At 38.7% G+C, this 17,500-nt stretch overlaps 4 protein-coding genes and 2 long non-coding RNA genes across 8 annotated transcripts; 2 read left to right on the plus strand and 4 right to left on the minus strand.

Annotated features, from left to right (window-relative positions):
* Nucleotides 1–687: 687 nt before the first annotated feature.
* LOC143352948 (odorant receptor 4-like) lies at nt 688–3,700 on the minus strand. Its single transcript, XM_076786005.1, has 6 exons — nt 3,189–3,700; nt 1,744–2,177; nt 1,576–1,675; nt 1,122–1,232; nt 880–1,035; nt 688–785 (listed from the first exon to the last, which is right to left on the minus strand). The coding sequence occupies exons 1-6, from the start codon at nt 3,615–3,617 to the stop codon at nt 729–731; spliced, it is 1,287 nt and encodes a 428-aa protein (XP_076642120.1). The 5' UTR covers nt 3,618–3,700; the 3' UTR covers nt 688–728.
* LOC143352959 (uncharacterized) lies at nt 1,699–9,188 on the plus strand. The gene is made up of 5 exons (XR_013082024.1): nt 1,699–1,736; nt 6,610–6,666; nt 6,734–6,945; nt 7,887–8,029; nt 9,073–9,188. It is a non-coding gene; the product is annotated as an uncharacterized LOC143352959 (long non-coding RNA).
* LOC143352961 (uncharacterized) lies at nt 4,114–6,581 on the plus strand. Its single transcript, XR_013082026.1, has 3 exons — nt 4,114–4,420; nt 4,488–4,695; nt 6,531–6,581. It is a non-coding gene; the product is annotated as an uncharacterized LOC143352961 (long non-coding RNA).
* LOC143352949 (odorant receptor 4-like) lies at nt 5,452–9,021 on the minus strand. The gene is made up of 6 exons (XM_076786006.1): nt 7,877–9,021; nt 6,617–7,050; nt 6,456–6,555; nt 6,001–6,111; nt 5,759–5,914; nt 5,452–5,661 (listed from the first exon to the last, which is right to left on the minus strand). The coding sequence occupies exons 1-6, from the start codon at nt 8,303–8,305 to the stop codon at nt 5,605–5,607; spliced, it is 1,287 nt and encodes a 428-aa protein (XP_076642121.1). The 5' UTR covers nt 8,306–9,021; the 3' UTR covers nt 5,452–5,604.
* Nucleotides 9,189–9,581: 393 nt separating the features above from the next.
* Nucleotides 9,582–12,722, minus strand: LOC143352956 (odorant receptor 4-like). Of its 3 annotated transcripts, XM_076786018.1 has the most exons (6): nt 12,207–12,722; nt 11,125–11,558; nt 10,958–11,057; nt 10,542–10,652; nt 10,061–10,216; nt 9,582–9,978 (listed from the first exon to the last, which is right to left on the minus strand). In XM_076786018.1, the coding sequence occupies exons 1-6, from the start codon at nt 12,576–12,578 to the stop codon at nt 9,925–9,927; spliced, it is 1,227 nt and encodes a 408-aa protein (XP_076642133.1). In that variant the 5' UTR covers nt 12,579–12,722; the 3' UTR covers nt 9,582–9,924. The 3 variants fall into 3 exon arrangements, 2 of the variants coding, with proteins under 2 accessions (XP_076642133.1, XP_076642134.1); XR_013082023.1 differs by lacking the exon at nt 9,582–9,978 and having other exon boundaries at nt 10,097–10,216; nt 10,984–11,558; XM_076786019.1 differs by lacking the exon at nt 9,582–9,978 and having other exon boundaries at nt 10,075–10,652; nt 10,984–11,558.
* A 1,837-nt stretch (nt 12,723–14,559) lies between these two features.
* On the minus strand, nt 14,560–17,197 carry LOC143352226 (odorant receptor 4-like). Its single transcript, XM_076784555.1, has 6 exons — nt 16,812–17,197; nt 15,573–16,006; nt 15,409–15,508; nt 14,955–15,065; nt 14,702–14,857; nt 14,560–14,619 (listed from the first exon to the last, which is right to left on the minus strand). Exons 1-6 carry the CDS (start codon nt 17,181–17,183, stop codon nt 14,566–14,568), a joined length of 1,227 nt encoding a protein of 408 aa, XP_076640670.1. The 5' UTR covers nt 17,184–17,197; the 3' UTR covers nt 14,560–14,565.
* Between the last annotated feature and the right edge of the window lie 303 nt (nt 17,198–17,500).

Here is a 17,500-nt window from a genome sequence, read left to right on the forward strand (position 1 = left end):
ACGACGAAAATGAAAAGTAAAAAAATTGGGATCTCGGCTTCATTTTTTGATTATTAACGATTAAAAATTCGCCTAAAATGCGGCAACCCGGCCAACAGAGGTATACGATGCTTACGTCAGAGGAGCGCGACAGTCGCGTATCAAGTGACAGATACTCCGCGTGCATCGCAACAAGTCACCTGACAAGAATTCGACATGTAAACCGTCCGATTGGGTCATTCAATCATTTAAATGATTTGGGTCACTCGTTTTCGGTTCTAGCGGAATTATTGGTTGAAGTTTGCGACGTCAAAGCCTAACCATTGTGTTCGAGCGAGAAACCCCTTTGATACGTGACTTTCGCGCGCCATTATGACGTAAACAACGTACACCTCTGTTGGTCGGGTTGCCGCATTTTAGGGGGACTTACAATTAATAATAACTGAAAATGAAGCCGAAATCGCAACTTTTTCATTCCATTTTTTTATTATATTTTTTATCTATCTTACATGCTAGTTAAAATATTTTTAATGAAATTTTCTTACATGTACTTGATAAACATTACATTTGTTTCACCTCCGACCCGGATAATTGTTGACTATAGTCGTCATAAAAAGTGCAGATATAAAGTAATAATCCATTAATACCCACATGGAGGATTGCAAGAAATTCAAGAAATTAAATTGGTATCCCAGCTTACTATGAAAACGGTTTTATTCAATTGTTCTACAAACAGCTACTGAGATTCTTTATTGCATCATAGTCGTACGAAGGAAACTTAAGTAGGCTAATGATGTTTTGAGGATCTGCAAAAGTAGACCAGTCGAATAATCAATAGAATAAATTAAATTTTTAACGTTACTGTAATTGTAACATGATTAAATTCAATATTTCTCTTACGCCTCCGAAAGTGGACAAGTTCAAATCCGCTATGTGTCCGGCAGTGATTTTCGCAGGATTATTTGAGATAGCGATGATCAAGATTAGGCTGCGCATTGTTTCAACAGGAAATTTATACCAATCGATCATGAAACACAATGATCCGACGTCACCAGTCTGTAATGTACAAGAGGAAAACTGCATTTCACTTACAATGCCCATAATTTGAACATTAGGATACTCTATGAACATGTAATGCGTACCTTCTCTACTAGAAGCTCTCCAATGTAGCACAGTATGAATATATTGAACATTATAGAGAGTAGTAGCATAATATTCGAAATAAGTCTGAGTGTGTTGTTGACCTCCCAATCCTGTGGTGCGACGAGAAAATGCGTGCAAAAATTCGATCAACTTTATAGATTATACGTGTACGACTAACTACAATATGCCTCGAAAGAGAATCACAAATTCAAATTGTAACAATGACCTGACGTTCAACGATTTGAAGGACTACACAAATATTTTATTAAAATATATATAATTTCTTTGGGAAACCCATATTTAAATTCACGCAACCTCCTCCAATCGCAGAATCGGTATTTTTAAACAAGAACTTATCCTCTCGCCTTTCCCATTCTTTCATGTTTCAGTAACAAGTGTCGTTCAAGGCATTAGCAACCCCTAAGGAGTCGACGAACGTGAAATTCGGCCCACCATTATTGTATAATATTCGACTAGACATATGACACAAGTGGAACCAAGGAATTCGAAAAAGCATATTTCTTGCAGAAGCGTCCCTACCGATGACGAGAATCTGGAACGGCATGGCAATATACTTTCCTGGGTTGACCATACTCGTGATACACGATTAGGGGGTCGTACCTTAGCATCCGCACATGATGGTGGACGATCCTTACTAATTTTGGATGCAGCTCCGTATTTCCTTCGATCCCGGCCAACTTCTGCAGTCTCAGTATCATGATGTCGATCTGACCGCAGATGTGGGTGACAAACATCGCTGCCAATCCGCAAGCACCCACAGTAATCGAACATGTTAAACATCCGGCAACAGAGTGCGCAGCGTACAATAATTCGTAAATGGGACTCGCTTGTGAGTCGAAGAGTCCGCTGTACGTCGGATAAACCAACGGCTTGATCGTGCGATTATGTTCGTCGACGGACGTGCCGCTCGCGTACTGCATGATCGTGAGGTACATGAAACCGCTCGAGTACATAAACACCAGGCACAGTATCGTTAGATTTCGACCTACGTTCCCGTACTTCAGCATCACCTCGCGATCCTCACTGTCCTCCACCTGCCAAATCACGGTCCCAATATTTCCTCGTTTGTTTGCAAGATTCATTTACTGATAATTTCACTCTGATATTTTTTAGGATGCAACGCGAGACTCTTTTCGTGACGCCCGAACCCTTCACTTATATTTACATACATATTATTTATTATTATGTATCACTTTGTACTCACTTTTGTCATAAATGCATAAAATCCGGAGTCTAGTAGTAATAAATGAGACTGTAATTTAGTACAATTATAAACGGAATAATATAGAGATTGAAATGTTCCCTAAAATTCGAATATGTAACTTTAGATCTTGCCAAAAAGTGAAGACCTACATTGATCAGAGTCAAAAAGTTAAAATATTTTTTGATTTTATTTGTCGCAAATAAAGGTTTTTACTACGAGGATAAAATGTATCGTATTGTTCGGAGCAAATTTGTAATTTTATATATTGTGACGGAAATAAGGTGTAGAGTATGATATAAACAGATTAAGAACAGCATGATTTACTGCACTTACTAATTTTTCGCGGTGTTACACCGAGAGCTATACAATTATTTTTCGGGTAAAAGAATGCTATAGATCGTCCCAAATATAGTTGTATTTTCTTTTCTAACTTTACGTACATTTAAACATGTATAAACAACGTTTGAAGTATCAAATAATCGTGAAGTTATCAAATAATTTTGAAAGGCTTAGTTTTTATTTTCGATGAAGACCATCGAAATGAACAAGAAGGATAAAATGACTGCAGATCTTTAGGCAAAATAAAAATTGTCTGCATGAACTGAAAGACACTAGAGCCACATGGATACTCATTTCGTGTTTAAATAATTTTAGCCAGTTGAAAATGGCACAATAGTATTTCTAACTTCTTTAAATCTTTTTACTCTTTTGCAATTGATCTACTAATATTCGTCACACATTCATGAAATCCGGAGTCTAGGAATTATTAAAAAATGTAGAAAAACCACAAAAATACACCATAAAAATCAGCCGTCCAGTAACAATGAATGAAATCTCTGACCTGTTTCCAGTCATGCTGAACGATTTCGATGCAATACTTGAGGTTCGGCTTGCCCGCAGTGAGCGCCCAATATTTCATCAATGATACCACAGCGAAGATGCAATTACCACAAAGCTTCAATTTCACCATCATGTCCTTCACGTCGAGCGAGAGGTACAAACTGAACGGTATTATCGCGAACAGTAGAAACATGTTGCACAGTCCGATCACGATGTTTGGAAGAAATTGATTACTATTCTCCAATAGGCTCGGCCAAACGCCTATCGAATTCAAAATCCATCTGGTTATCTTGAAAATGTAAACGATGTCATTCTCATAGTACGGATTTCGACGATTGTCGGCGTTTTGTTCTTGGAGAATGACAGGTCTCATGGTGTTCGCGCACAGGACGTTTGACGGCGACTGTTCGCCGGGGGAGTCTAATCCCATTGATTATGCAAAAACACTGAGCTTGCGCTGGTGCAAGCGCGCATGCACTTTCATTGCTGTTTCAGATCGATCAACCCCTCGTCAAAAAGAAAAACAACAACACAAATTTGCAGAGATGGCAGGATATTCTCCAGAGTCGTGGGATGGGATTCTCCGCAATTTCAGAACGATTAAGCGCGGTTGCTTTACACACAGACTGCAGTTACATGCTTGCTATGGCATGCATCACGGTCTATAGTCTCACGCAAAGTAGTGTCTGCACAAATGATGATAAAGTGCTGAAAACATTGAATTTTCAATACTGAAATTACTAGTGAACGTGACCTGATTTAGATTTTTGTCCTACTATTGCTGCAACTTTGTGGACACTTTTGTTGAGTGTTATAAGATAAATGTGTTTATTCGTGCATTCAGTACAATAAAGACAATGGAAGATTCCAATGAACACAGTTCTGCGATTGTTCTAAAACATTGTGTGACAAGACGATATTGTCACGACGCAGGTGCGTACACCTGATTGTTTTTGCTGAACTCGGTTGCCAGTGGGAACGTTCCACAAGACGCAGAATTTATTTGCACATTTTTTATTTACCGAGGTGAGCGAATTTGACGAGAGTGCTGTTACGTGTAGCTGACGTGGTCTTTAGACTTTCGAGTACATTTCTTTATGATCTTGTCCGCTGACAAGGACACGAAGGGAACGACACAAGGTGAACGATGTCGACAGTAAATGAAATCGAAAATTACAGAAATGAGATCGTTGATTGGATCCAGAAGATGCTTCGGTTTCCAGAAGCTTATCGGTAGGAGTAGATTTATCTTTGTTTGTTATTGCAGTAAAATTCACAGGAACGATCTCAACTTTGGTAGATTCTAGGGTGAATTTGATGTTCGTGTTTTAAGTAACTTTGAAGATGAGTAATTCGATCACGGAATTGAATATTGAAGCGATTAGAATTGTCTGCTTTAACTTCAACTTTCGTAACGAATGCAGTAACGAGGGAAGAATTCACCTAGCACCTCAAGCATTGGATTTCTTTCTTTTTGGATGGATTTTTTTCTTTCCGCGAATGGAAGGGTGAGTATACTAATTTGCACTTTGTTACCGTTTTATAAAATCGAAATAAATATTGCATGTATTAGGCACATATTGTATGGTGAGTATTGTAAATATATTATATTTTACAATTTTTAAGTCAAAGCAAGTTATTAATATACAGGGTGTTCGACTACAGGTGGAGGAGAATTTAAGGGGTGGTTCCCCATGACATTGTACGACGAAAATGAAAAGTAATAAAATTGGGATTTCAGCTTCATTTTTTGGTTATTAACGATTAAAAAGTCGCCTAAAATGCGGCAACCCGGCCAACCGAGATGCATGCTGCTTACGTCAGAGGCACGCGACAGATGCGGATTTTAAATTGATGTTAACTGAAAAATGAAGCCGAAATGGCAATTTTTTTATTCATTATTTTCGTCTTATATTATTTTGGAGAACCAGCCCTTAAATTTTCTCTCACCTGCAGTCGAACACCTTGTAGAAGACTCGCAGGACATTGACAGAAAACATACTTCATACCAAAGCAAAAATAACGAAAACTGGATATTTTAATTGTAACAAGAATAATTTCAAATCGTGTGCTCCCTTATAGAGTAGCACGTCATTATTTGTAACATTTTTCCATTGGCACTGCCATATCAATTAATACCAAATAGAATGCATGCTGACATAAACCTAGTCATCACATCTATCTTACATGCTAGTTTAAAAATTGTTGATAAAATTTTCTTTCATGTATTTGATAAACATTACAGCAGTTTCACCTCTGACCCGAATAATTGTTGAACATAATCATCATAAACAGTGCAGATATAAAGTATAATCCATTAATACCCACATGTAGGATTGCAAGAAATTAAATTGTTATCCCAGCTTCCTATGAAAAAGGTTTTATTCAATTGTTCTACAAACAGCTACTGAGATACTTTATTGTATCATAGTCGTACGAAGGAAACTTAAATAGGCTAATGATGTTTTCAGGATCTGCAAAAGTACACCACTCGAATGATTATTAGAATAAATTAAATTTTTAAACGATTTTAACGTTATTGTAATTGTAATATGATTAAATTCAACTTACGCCTCCAAAAGTGGACAAGTTCAAATCTGCTATGTATCCGGCTGTGATTTTCGCAGGATTATTTGAGATAGCGATGATCAAGATTAGGCTGCGCATTGTTTCAGCAGGAAATTTATACCAATCGATCATGAAACACAATGATCCAACGTCACCAGTCTGTAATGTACAGAAGGACAACTGCATTTCTCTTACAATGCCCATAATTTGAACACTAGGATACTATATAAACATGTAATGCGTACCTTGTCTACCAGAAGATCTCCAATGTAACACAGTATGAATATATTGAACAATAAAGACATCAGTAGCATAGTATTCGTAATAAGACCGAGGGTGTTGTTGTCCTCCCAATCCTGTCGTGCGACGAGAAAATTTGTGCAAAAATTCGATAAATTTCATACATTACACGTGTACGACTAACTAAAATATGCCTCGAAAGACAATCAAAAATTCAAATTTTAACCCTGGTCTGATATTCAATGATTTAAAGCACATCTTAGATATTTTATTAAAAAGAGTATAATTTCTCTGGGGAACCCATATTTAAATTCACGCAACTTCCTCCAATCGCAGAATCGGAATTGTTAGACAAGAATTTATCTCCTCGCATTTCCCATTCTTTCATCTTTCAGTAACAAGTGTCGTTCAAGGCATAAGCGATCCCCAAAGGGGTGGACGAACGTGAAATTCGGCGCACCATTAGTGTATAATATTCGACTAGACATATGACACAAGTGGAACCAAGAAATTCGAAAAAGCATACTTCTTGCAGAAGTGTCCCTACCGATGACGAGAATCTGGAACGGGATGGCAATATACTTTCCTGGGTTGATCAAACTCGTGATTAGGAGGTCGTACCTTAGCATCCGAACATGATGGTGGACGATCCTTACTAATTTTGGATGCAGGTCCGTATTTCCTTCGATCTCGGCCAAGTTCTGCAGTCTCAGAATCATGATGTCGACCTGACCGCAGATATGCGTGACAAACAACGCTGCCAATCCGCAAGCACCCACCGTAATCGAACATGTTAAACATCCGGTAACAGAGTGCGCAGCGTACAGTAATTCGTAAAAGGGACTCGCTTGTGAGTCGAAGAGTCCGCTGTACGTCGGATAAACCATCGGTTTGATCGTGCGATTATGTTCGTCGATGGTCGTGCCGCTCGCGTACTGCATGATCGTGAGGTACATGAAACCGCCCGAGTACATAAACACCAGGCACAGTATCGTTAGATTTCGACCTACGTTGCCGTACTTCAGCATCAATTCGCGATCCTCACTGTCCTCCACCTGCCAAATCGTGTTCCCAATTTTGCTTCGTTTGTTTGCATGATTCATTTACTAATAATTTCACTCGGAGATTTTTTTAATGCAACGCGAGACTCTTTCCGTGACGCCCGAACCGTTTACTTGTATATACATACATATTATTTATTATTAGGTATGACTTTGTACCTACTTGCTTTTGCCATAAATGCAAAAAATCTGGAGTTTAGTAGTAATAAATGGGACTCTAATTTAGTACAATAATGAACGGAATAACGTAAGGATTGCAATGTTTCCTAAAATTCAAATGTGTAACATTAGATCATGTCTGAAATCCAAAACATAAGGACACATTGATCAGAGTGAAAAAGTTAAAATTATTATTATTTTTTCTTGTCACAAAGCAAAGGTTTTACTATGATGATAAAATATATCGTATTGTTCGAAGTAAATTTATAGCTGCATATATTGTGACGAAAATAATTCTATAGGTCGTCTAACTTTATGAACATTTAAACATGTATAAACAACGTTTGAAGTAATGAAGAAATGAACAAGAAGGATAAAACGACTGCAGATCTTTAGGCAAAATAAAAATTGTCTGCATGAATTGCAAGATACAAGAGCCACATGGATACTCATTTCGTGTTTAAATAATTTTAGCCAGTTGAAAATGGCACAATAGTATTTCTAACTTCTTTAAATCTTTTTAATCTTTTGCAATTGATCTACTAATATTCGTCACACATTCATGAAACCCCCAGTCTAGGAATTATTAAAAAATGTAGAAAAACCACAAAAATACACCATAAAAATCAGCCGTCCAGTAACAATGAATGAAATCTCTGACCTGTTTCCAGTCATGCTGAACGAACTCGATGCAGTACTTGAGGTTGGGCTTGCACGCAGTGAGCGCCCAATATTTCATCAATGATACGAAACCGAAGATGCAACTACCAATAAGCTTCAACTTCACCATCATGTCTTTTACGTCGAGCGAGAGGTACAAACTGAACGGTATTATCGCGAACAATAGAAACATGTTGCACAGTCCGATCACGATGTTTGGAAGAAATTGATTACTATTCTCCAATAGGCTCGGCCAAATGCCGATCGAATTCAATACCAATCTGCTTATCTTGAAAATGTAAATGATGTCTTTCTCATAGTACGGATTTCGCGGTTTGTCGGCGTTATGTTCTTGGACGATGACAGGTTTCATGGTGTTCGCGCACAGGACGTTTGACGGCGACTGTTCGCCAGGGGAGTCTAATCCCATTGATTATGCAAAAACACTGAGCTTGCGCTGGTGCATGCGCGCGTGCACTTTCATTGTAGTTCCAGATCGATCGACCCCTCGTCAAAAAAAAAAAATAAGAAAAAACAACAACACAAATTTCCAGAGGTAGCAGACTATTGTCCAGAGTCGAGGGTTGGAATTCTCGACAAGTGCAGAACCGTTAGGTGCGGTTGCAGATTGCAGTACACGCAGACTGCAGTTATATGCTTGCTGATAGACATCACTGTCTATAGTCTCATGCAAAGTAGTGAGCGTACAAATGATGATAAAGTGCTCTAAACATTAGAGTTTGACTATTACTTTTCAACACTGAAATTACTAGACGAGTGGACTTGATTTGATTTAGATTTTTATCCTGCAATTGCTGAAACTGTCTAGACACTTTTGTTCAGATTTATATGATAAATGTGTTTATTCGTGCTTTAAGTACGGTAAAGACAGAGCAAGATTTCAATGAACACAGTTTTGTGATTGTTCTAAAACATTGGGGAACAGTCCTTTCTATTGCAAGTCACAGTGTCAGGTTGAACAAATTTGTGTTTGTACTAGGATGCGGTGCATCATGAAGTAGTAAGCAATTGTTTTCTGTAAATTGTTGAGCTAAACTATGTATCCTGCAGTGAAACCTGCCGGACCCAATTTACGATCACCGGTATTGGCAGAAAATTAAAGTCTGCAATAATCAAAGTGTTCCATTTTTTTAATTAAAGGATAGTTCATGTTGAGCTACGATGGTTTGATTTTAGGAATGGTTGAATCAACAGGTGTGGAATTCATTGTCCGAGTCTGAGTCTGAACAATAGGGGAGCACGCCCACTGAATCTACGCAGGCGTGGCCAAACCCCCAAGTATAGGATTTCTGATCATTGGTTTCAGTATGTCGGTGGTGTGGAAATGTGAGTATTGCAAAATGTAATTGTCAATTCCTCATAGCAAATGTTACATCACCTAACCCAGGCCTACACATGCACTACAGTCACAGCTGTTACTATGTGTTTCGAAATATTCTTATACTTTATACTATCAAATACATATCGACTCTTTGTAAAAGTGTCCCTAAATCGAATTGAATTTGCAATACTCTATGCGATAGCTTATCCAAAGAAAATGCTTTGTGCCAATTTTCAACCCTATATGTCGACATGGTGGGCAGAAATGGGGTGACAAAAAAAAATCAAGTGTTTCCCGCATTTTATTTATCTCTTTCAATTGAAAATTCTGAAAAAAATCAGGCATATGTGAGCTAATAGAATACACATCTACGAATTTTTTCAGAATTTTCTATTGTCGAATCCACATTTTTAAAATTAAAACAAATTTTGAATTATCGATTTCTTGTAGACGTTATGAACTACTAAGTTAATATTTGTACAGTTTTGTGTCTAATTATGGTTATCGACACATCATCGTTGCAGATTGTGCTCGGACGAGCACGTCCGATTTTTCCGACCCGACCCGAACCCGAACCCGAAATGAAGGCTACCAGCACACCTACAGTAATACCACACATAGGATTGCAATTAATTTCCCTGGGATGCGAGCTTCCTATGAAAACAGTTTTATTCACTTATTCTACAAACAGCTACAGTCATTCCTTCTTACATCTCAGCTGTCCGTAGGAAGCTTAAATAGGCTAATGACGTTTTGAGGATCTGCAAAAACAGACCACGTGACTGGTGAATACAATTAACATTATTGTGATTGTAACATGAATAAATTCAAAGTCTCACTTACGCTTCCAAAAGTGGACAAGTTCAAATCCGCTATGTTACCGGCAGTAACTTTCGTAGGCTTATTAGACATTGCCATGATCAAGATCAGACTGCGCATCGTGTCAACAGGAAATTTATACCAATCGATCATAAAACACAGTGACCCAACGTTACCAGTCTGTAATATAAAGAACAACAACTCTATTTCACTTACAATGCACCTGCACGATTTAAGTACTGTACGTTCCTCACAAGAAGTCTCGCGTGATGGCACAAGGTCAAAGGGGACACTCGCTCGCTCCGCCCATCCCCACCGTTGACGCTCCAATGCTCAGGCTTTGACGTCACACGCTACATAGTATGCGCGTCTGCTTCAGCCAATAGAGCAGCTAGAGGCGTGTCCCTTCCACTCTGACCAATCAGACCCGCATTCCTTTCACGGTACTTCTTGTGCGGCACGCACAGTATTTAGGTATCGCATGTACACGTAATCACAGACATACCTTCTCCACCAGGAGATCCCCAATGTAGCATAGTATGAATATATTGAACATTAAAGACACTAGTAGTACACTATACGTAATAAGACTGAGCCTGTTGTTGACCTCCCAATCCTGTTGTGCGATAAAAATGTTGTGTGCAAAAGTTCGATAACCTAAATATACTATACACGTGTACTACTATCTACAATATGCCTCGAAGGACAACCACAAACTGAAATTGCAACAATGATCCGATGTTCAACGAAAAGTACAATTTCTGTAGGAATCCCAAATTTAAATTTACACAAATTTCTCTACACAATTGATATTGTTATACAAGAACTTGTCTTCTCGTCTTTCCCATTCCCTCATCATAGTGTCGTTCAAGGCATAAGCAACAAAGCCTACGGGGTCGATTTACGTGAAATTCAGCCCACCGTAATAGTATAATATTCGAGCATACATATGATAAAAGTGGAACCCATGAATTCCAAAAAGCATACTTCTTGCAGAAGTGTCCCTACCACTGTCGAAAATCTGGAATGGGGTTGCAGTATACTTTCGTCGTTGATCGAACACGTGACGCATGATCGGAGGATCGTACCTTAGCGTTCGTATATGGTGCTGGACGATCCTCACTAAACTTGGATGCAGGTCCGCGTTCCCTTCGATCTGGGCTAAGTTCTGCAGTCTTAGTATCATGATGTCGATCTGCCCGCAAATATGGGTGGCAAACAACGCGGCCAATCCGCAAGCACCCACCGTAACCGAATAAATTATATATCCGTTAACAGAGTGCACAGCGTACACTATTTCGTAGAACGGCCTGGCCTGTGGGTCGAGCAATCCGCTGTACGTGGGATAAACCAACGGCTTGATCGTGCGATTATGCTCATCGACGTACGACCCGATCGCGTACTGCATGATCGTGTGGTACATGAAACCGCCCGAGTACATAAACACCAGGCAGAGTATCGTTAGATTTCGACCCATGTTGCCGTACTTCAGCATCAACTTTCGATCTTCCCTTTGCTCCACCTGCCACATCGTTTTCCAGTATAAAATTCATTTGATTTTTGTTTCGTTAGTACTTGTGACGGAGGAAACTTTCAACCGGAATAAAACATAATTTATTGTTTGCGTTTGAACGTTAGTCAGGAAGCATCTAGTATTGATGATGAGAGAACTATAACGCGTTGAGTGTACGAGTGTCAGAATAATAATTTCATAATTTTAAAACTGTAAATTCCCACTGATATTAACACTTTAATTATCGCGAGGTATTTGTCCCTTTCTTCTTTATTACTGGCTGAAATTGGTAAAACTATGTAATAATTAGACTGCAGATCGTTTTGGAAAATAATTTTTTGGAGTGGGACCAAACTAAAAATTTCTGACTGTCATTGACAATTTTAATCAGTTCAAACCATCACACCGCCACTTTGAAAGTCTTTGAATCTTTATTACTGGCTGAAATTGGTAAAACTATGTAACAATTAGACTACAGATCTTTTTGGAAAATAATTTTTTGGAGTGGGACCAAAATGAAAATTTCTGTCTGTCATTGACAATTTTAATCAGTTCAAATCATTACACCCCCACTTTGAAAATCTTCGAATTTGTCTATCATTATAGTCACAAATGCATAAAATCCGCAGTCTTGTGATGATGAATTAAATCACTGACCTCTTTCCAGTCATGCTGAACGAATTCGATGCAGTATCTGAGGTTCGGTTTGCATGCCACCAGCGACCAATACTTCAACACAGATATCCAACAGAAGACTAAAAAAGCAATGAACCTCAATCTAATTGCCCAGCTTTTTTCTTCCACGGTGAAGTGCAAAGTGAACGGTATTATCGCAAAAAGCAGCACAAAGTTGCACAATCCGACTGAAACTTTCTGGTGAAATTTGTTGTTATTTTCCACGAGGCTCGGCCAGATGCCGATTGAATTCAAAATCCATCTGATTATCTTGAAAATGTAGACGATGTCCTTCTCGTAGTACGGATTTCGCGGCCTGTCGGAGTTTCGTTCTTGAACTATGGCGGGTGTCATCGTGCTTCCACGCAGGAAGCTCGAAAGCGACTGTTCCCCAAGGGAGTCTAGTCACATTGATTATGCACGAACACTGAGCTTGCGCTGGTGCAAGGGCGCGTGCAGTTTCATTGTGGTTTCAGATCGATCGACCCCTCGTCAAAAAAAAAAAACAACAATACAAATTTGCGGAGATAGCAGGCTATTCTTCAGAGTTGGGATTGTCCACAATTTCAGAACCGTTAAGCGCGGTTGCTTTACACACAGACTGCAGTTACATGCTTGCTGTGACATGCATCGCTGTCTATAGCCTCACGCAAAGTAATGTGTGCACAGATGATGATAAAGTGCTGTAAACATTGAATTTTCAATACTGAAATTACTAGACGAGTGAACCTGATCTGATTTAGATTTTTGTCCTACTATTGCTGAAACTTTGTAGACACTTTTGTTGAGAGTTATAAGATGAATCTGTTTATTCGTGCATTAAGTACTGTAAGGACAATGGAAGATTTCAATGAACACAGTTTTGTGATTGTTCTAACACATTGGGGAACAGTTAATTGCAGTGCGAGTACTTATAGTGTCAAAGTCGAGCTAATTTGTGGTTATACTAGGATTCGGTGCCACATGAAGGAGTGAGCAATTGTTTTCTGTAGACGTTCGAGCTAAACTGTGTATCCTTCAGTGAAACCTGCGGGACCCAATTTACGATCACCGGTATTAGCAGAAAATTAAAGTCTAGAATAATAAAGGTGTTCCAGTCTTTAATTAAAAGAGACTTCATATTGAGCTATGATGGTATAATTTTAGGAATGGTTGAATCAACAGGCGAGGAATTCATTGTCTCACTCTGAACAATTGGGGGCACGCCCATTGAAACTACGCAGGCGTGGCCAAACCCCTAAGTATTGGATTTCTGATCATTGGTTGCAGTATGACACATCAGACTGTTCTATGCACGCTAATATTGAAATGTGAGTATTACAACAAGCAATTGTCAATTCCTTATAACAAATGTTACACACACCTAACCCAGGCCTACACATGCACTATAACCGGAGCTGTGACTATGCGTTTAGAAATATTTTTATACTTTATACTTCCAACACATGTACCAATTTTCAACCCTATATGTCAACATGGAGTGTAGAAATGGGGTCACAAAGTAAATCAGGTATTGCCGTCATTTTATTTATCCCCTCCAATTCAAAATTCTCAAAATAATCAAGCATACTTGAGCTACCAGAGTGCACATTTATGAATTTTTTCAGAATTTTTTTATCTTCGAAACCGCATTTTAAAAAATAAATAAACTTTTGAAATGCCGATTTCAAGTAGAAGTTATGAAATATTATGTTTATATTTTGACACTTTTGGCATCTAATTCTGGTTGTTGACACAGAATTTTTTTTAGATTTTTCAAACTGGGGACACATAGTTAAAAAGTCAAAAACCGGTCGTTTTCGAGCGTCCTGTGGCAGAAATCGATAGAACCTCCAAGGTTAACGCGCTATATGCTAGAGGGCGTTCCGGTTCGAACTGGTCTAGAGAAGCAATTTGCAGTTTTTGCAACATTACAAAACTAATAATATGTAAATTAATATGAGTGCATACTGTTAAGATGGGTGCTAGACATTCGCGATGTGCTGGGTGTAATTTTTCGCTTTGGAAGTCATCCACGTAAAACAAAAAGATTAAGACTAAAGACGATGCTAAAAAGTGGCCAAATGTTGAAAAAAAAACGATTACATACACAGAAAAAGAAGAAATATGGAGGCAAAGCTTCCACAACTTAAAGATTTTGAAAGACCCATGCTCGGACGAGCAGGTCCGATTTTTTCAGACCCGACCCAAAACCGAAACTGAACTCGAAATAAAGGTTACCCGCACACCTATAGTAATACCACGCGTAGGATTGCAAGCGATTAGGATTACCCTGCGATCTGAGCTTTCTATGAAAACAGTTTTATTCACGTATTCTACAAAAAGCTACTGTCATACTTTATTACATCTCAGCTGTCCGTAGGAAACTTAAATAGGCTAACGATGTTTTGAGGATCTGCAAAAGCAGACCAGTTGAATGATTAATAGAATTAACATTTTTCTGATTGTAACATGATTAAATTCAAAATCTTACTTACGCCTCCAAAAGTGGACAAGTTCAAAACTGCTATTTGACCAGCAGTAACTTTCGTAGGCTTACTAGACATTGCCATGATCAAGATTAGACTGCGCATCGTGTCAACAGGAAATTTATACCAATCGATCATAAAACACAGTGACCCAACGTTACTAGTCTGTTACGTAAAGAAGAACAACACCATTTCACTTACAATGCACGTACATGATTTAAGTATTCACGTATTTCATATACACATAATATCACAGGCATACCTTCTCCACCAGAAGATCCCCAATGTAGCATAGTATGAATATATTGAACATTAAAGACACTAGTAGTACACTATATGTTATGAAACTGAGTCTGTTGTTGACCTCCCAATCCTGTCGTGCAACGAGAAAATGTGTGCAAAAATTTGATAAACTTAATACATTATATACGTACTACTTGCTACAACATGCCTCGAAGGACAACCACAAATTGAAATTGTAACAATGATCCGATGTTCAACAATTTGTAGGAAATTTTAAATATATTATGTGAATAGTATGATACAATTTCTATATGAAACCCATATTTAAATTTACATAATTTTCTCTAATCGCACAATCGGTATTGTTAGATAATAACTTATCTTCTCGCTATTCCCAATCTCTCAGTATCAAGTGTCGTTCAAGGCATAAGCAACGAAACCTAAGGGGTCGAGGAATGTGAAATTCAGCCCACCGTTATAGTATAATATTCGAGCATACATATGATAAAAGTAGAACCCATGAATTCCAAAAAGCATACTTCTTGCAGAAGTGTCCCTACCACTGTCGAAAATCTGGAACCGGGTTGCAGTATACTTTCGTCGTTGATCGAACTCGTACATGATCGGAAGACCGTACCTTATTGTCCGTACATGATGTTGGACGATCCTTATAAATTGTGGATGCAGGTCCGTATTTACTCCGAGCTGTGCCAGGTTCTGCAGTCTTTGTATCATAACGTCGATCTGACCGCAGATGTGGGTGACAAACAATGCTGCCAATCCGCAAGTGCCCACCGTAATGGCAGCAACTATGCATCCGTTAACAGAGTGCACAGCGTATACAAATTCGTAAATGGGACTCACTTGTGGATCGAAGAGTCTGCTGTACGTGGGATAAACCAACGGCTTGATCGTGCGATTGTGCTCATCGACGTACGATCCGATCGCGTACTGCATAATCGAGTGGTACATGAAACCGCCGGAGTACATAAACACCAGGCACAGTATCGTCAGATTTCGACCCATGTTGCCGTACTTCAGCATCAGTATACGATCTTCCCCTTGCTCCACCTGCCACGTCGTTTTACAGTATAGAATTCATTTGATTTTTATTTTGTTAGTACTTGTGACGGAGTAAACTATCAACCGTAGGAATAAAACATAATTTATTGTTTGCATTGAAACGTTAACCGTCTAGTATTAATTATGAGAGAACTGTAACGCGTTCAATGTACGAGTGTCACAATGATATTTTCATCATTTTAAAACTGTACATTCCCACTAATATTAATACTTTAATTATCGCGAGGTATTTGTCCCGATCTTCTGTATTAGTGGCTGAAATTGGTAAAACTATGTAACAATTAAACTGCTGATCGTTTTGGAAAATAATTTTTTGTAATGGGACCAAAAGAAAAATTTCTATCTGTCATTGACAATTTTAATCAGTTCAAACCATCACACCCCCATTTTGAAAGTCGTTGAATCTTTATTACTGGCTGAAATTGGTAAAACTATGTAACAATTAGACTGCTGATCGTTTTGGAAAATAAATTCTTGGAGTGGGATCAAACTAAAAATTTCTGTCTGTCATTGACAATTTTAATCAATTCAAACCATTATACCCCCACTTTGAAAGTCTTTGAATCTTTATTACTGGCTGAAATTGGTAAAACTATGTAACAATTAGACTGCTGATCGTTTTGGAAAATAATTTTTTGGAATGGGACCAAAATAAATATTTCTGTCTGTCATTGACAATTTTAATCAATCCAAACCATTTCACCCCCACTTTGAAAGTGCTTGAATCTATCTATCATTATAGTCACAAATGCATAAAATCCGCAGTCTTGTGATGATGAATCAAATCACTGACCTCTTTCCAGTCATGCTGAACGAATTCGATGCAGTACCTGAGGTTCGGTTTGCATGCCACCAGCGACCAATACTTCAACACAGATATCCAACAGAAGACTAAAAAAGCAATGAACCTCAATCTAATTGCCCAGCTTTTTTCTTCCACGGTGAAGTGCAAAGTGAACGGTATTATCGCAAAAAGCAGCACAAAGTTGCACAATCCGACTGAAACTTTCTGGTGAAATTTGTTGTTATTTTCCACGAGGCTCGGCCAGATGCCGATTGAATTCAAAATCCATCTGATTATCTTGAAAATGTAAACGATGTCCTCCTCGTAGTACGGATTTCGCGGCCTGTCGGAGTTTCGTTCTTGAACTATGGCGGGTGTCATCGTGCTTCCACGCAGGAAGCTCGAAAGCGACTGTTCCCCTACGGGGTCTAGTCCCATTGATTATGCGCGAACACCGAGCTTGCGCTGGTGCAAGTGCGCCAGTGCACTTTAATTGCAGGTTCAGATTGATCGACCCCTCGTCAAAAAAAAAAAAACAACAATACAAATTTACAGAGACAGCAGACTATACTGCGTGGGGTTGCGATTCTCCGCAATTGTAGAGCCGTTAAGGACGGTTGCTTTACACGCAGAGTGCAGTTACGTGGTTGCTGTGACATGCGATTAGGGTACAGTATTCTCTCGCTATTGTTCGGTGT

This window comes from Halictus rubicundus, chromosome 3, assembly GCF_050948215.1.
Source record: "Halictus rubicundus isolate RS-2024b chromosome 3, iyHalRubi1_principal, whole genome shotgun sequence".
NCBI lineage: Eukaryota > Metazoa > Arthropoda > Insecta > Hymenoptera > Halictidae > Halictus > Halictus rubicundus.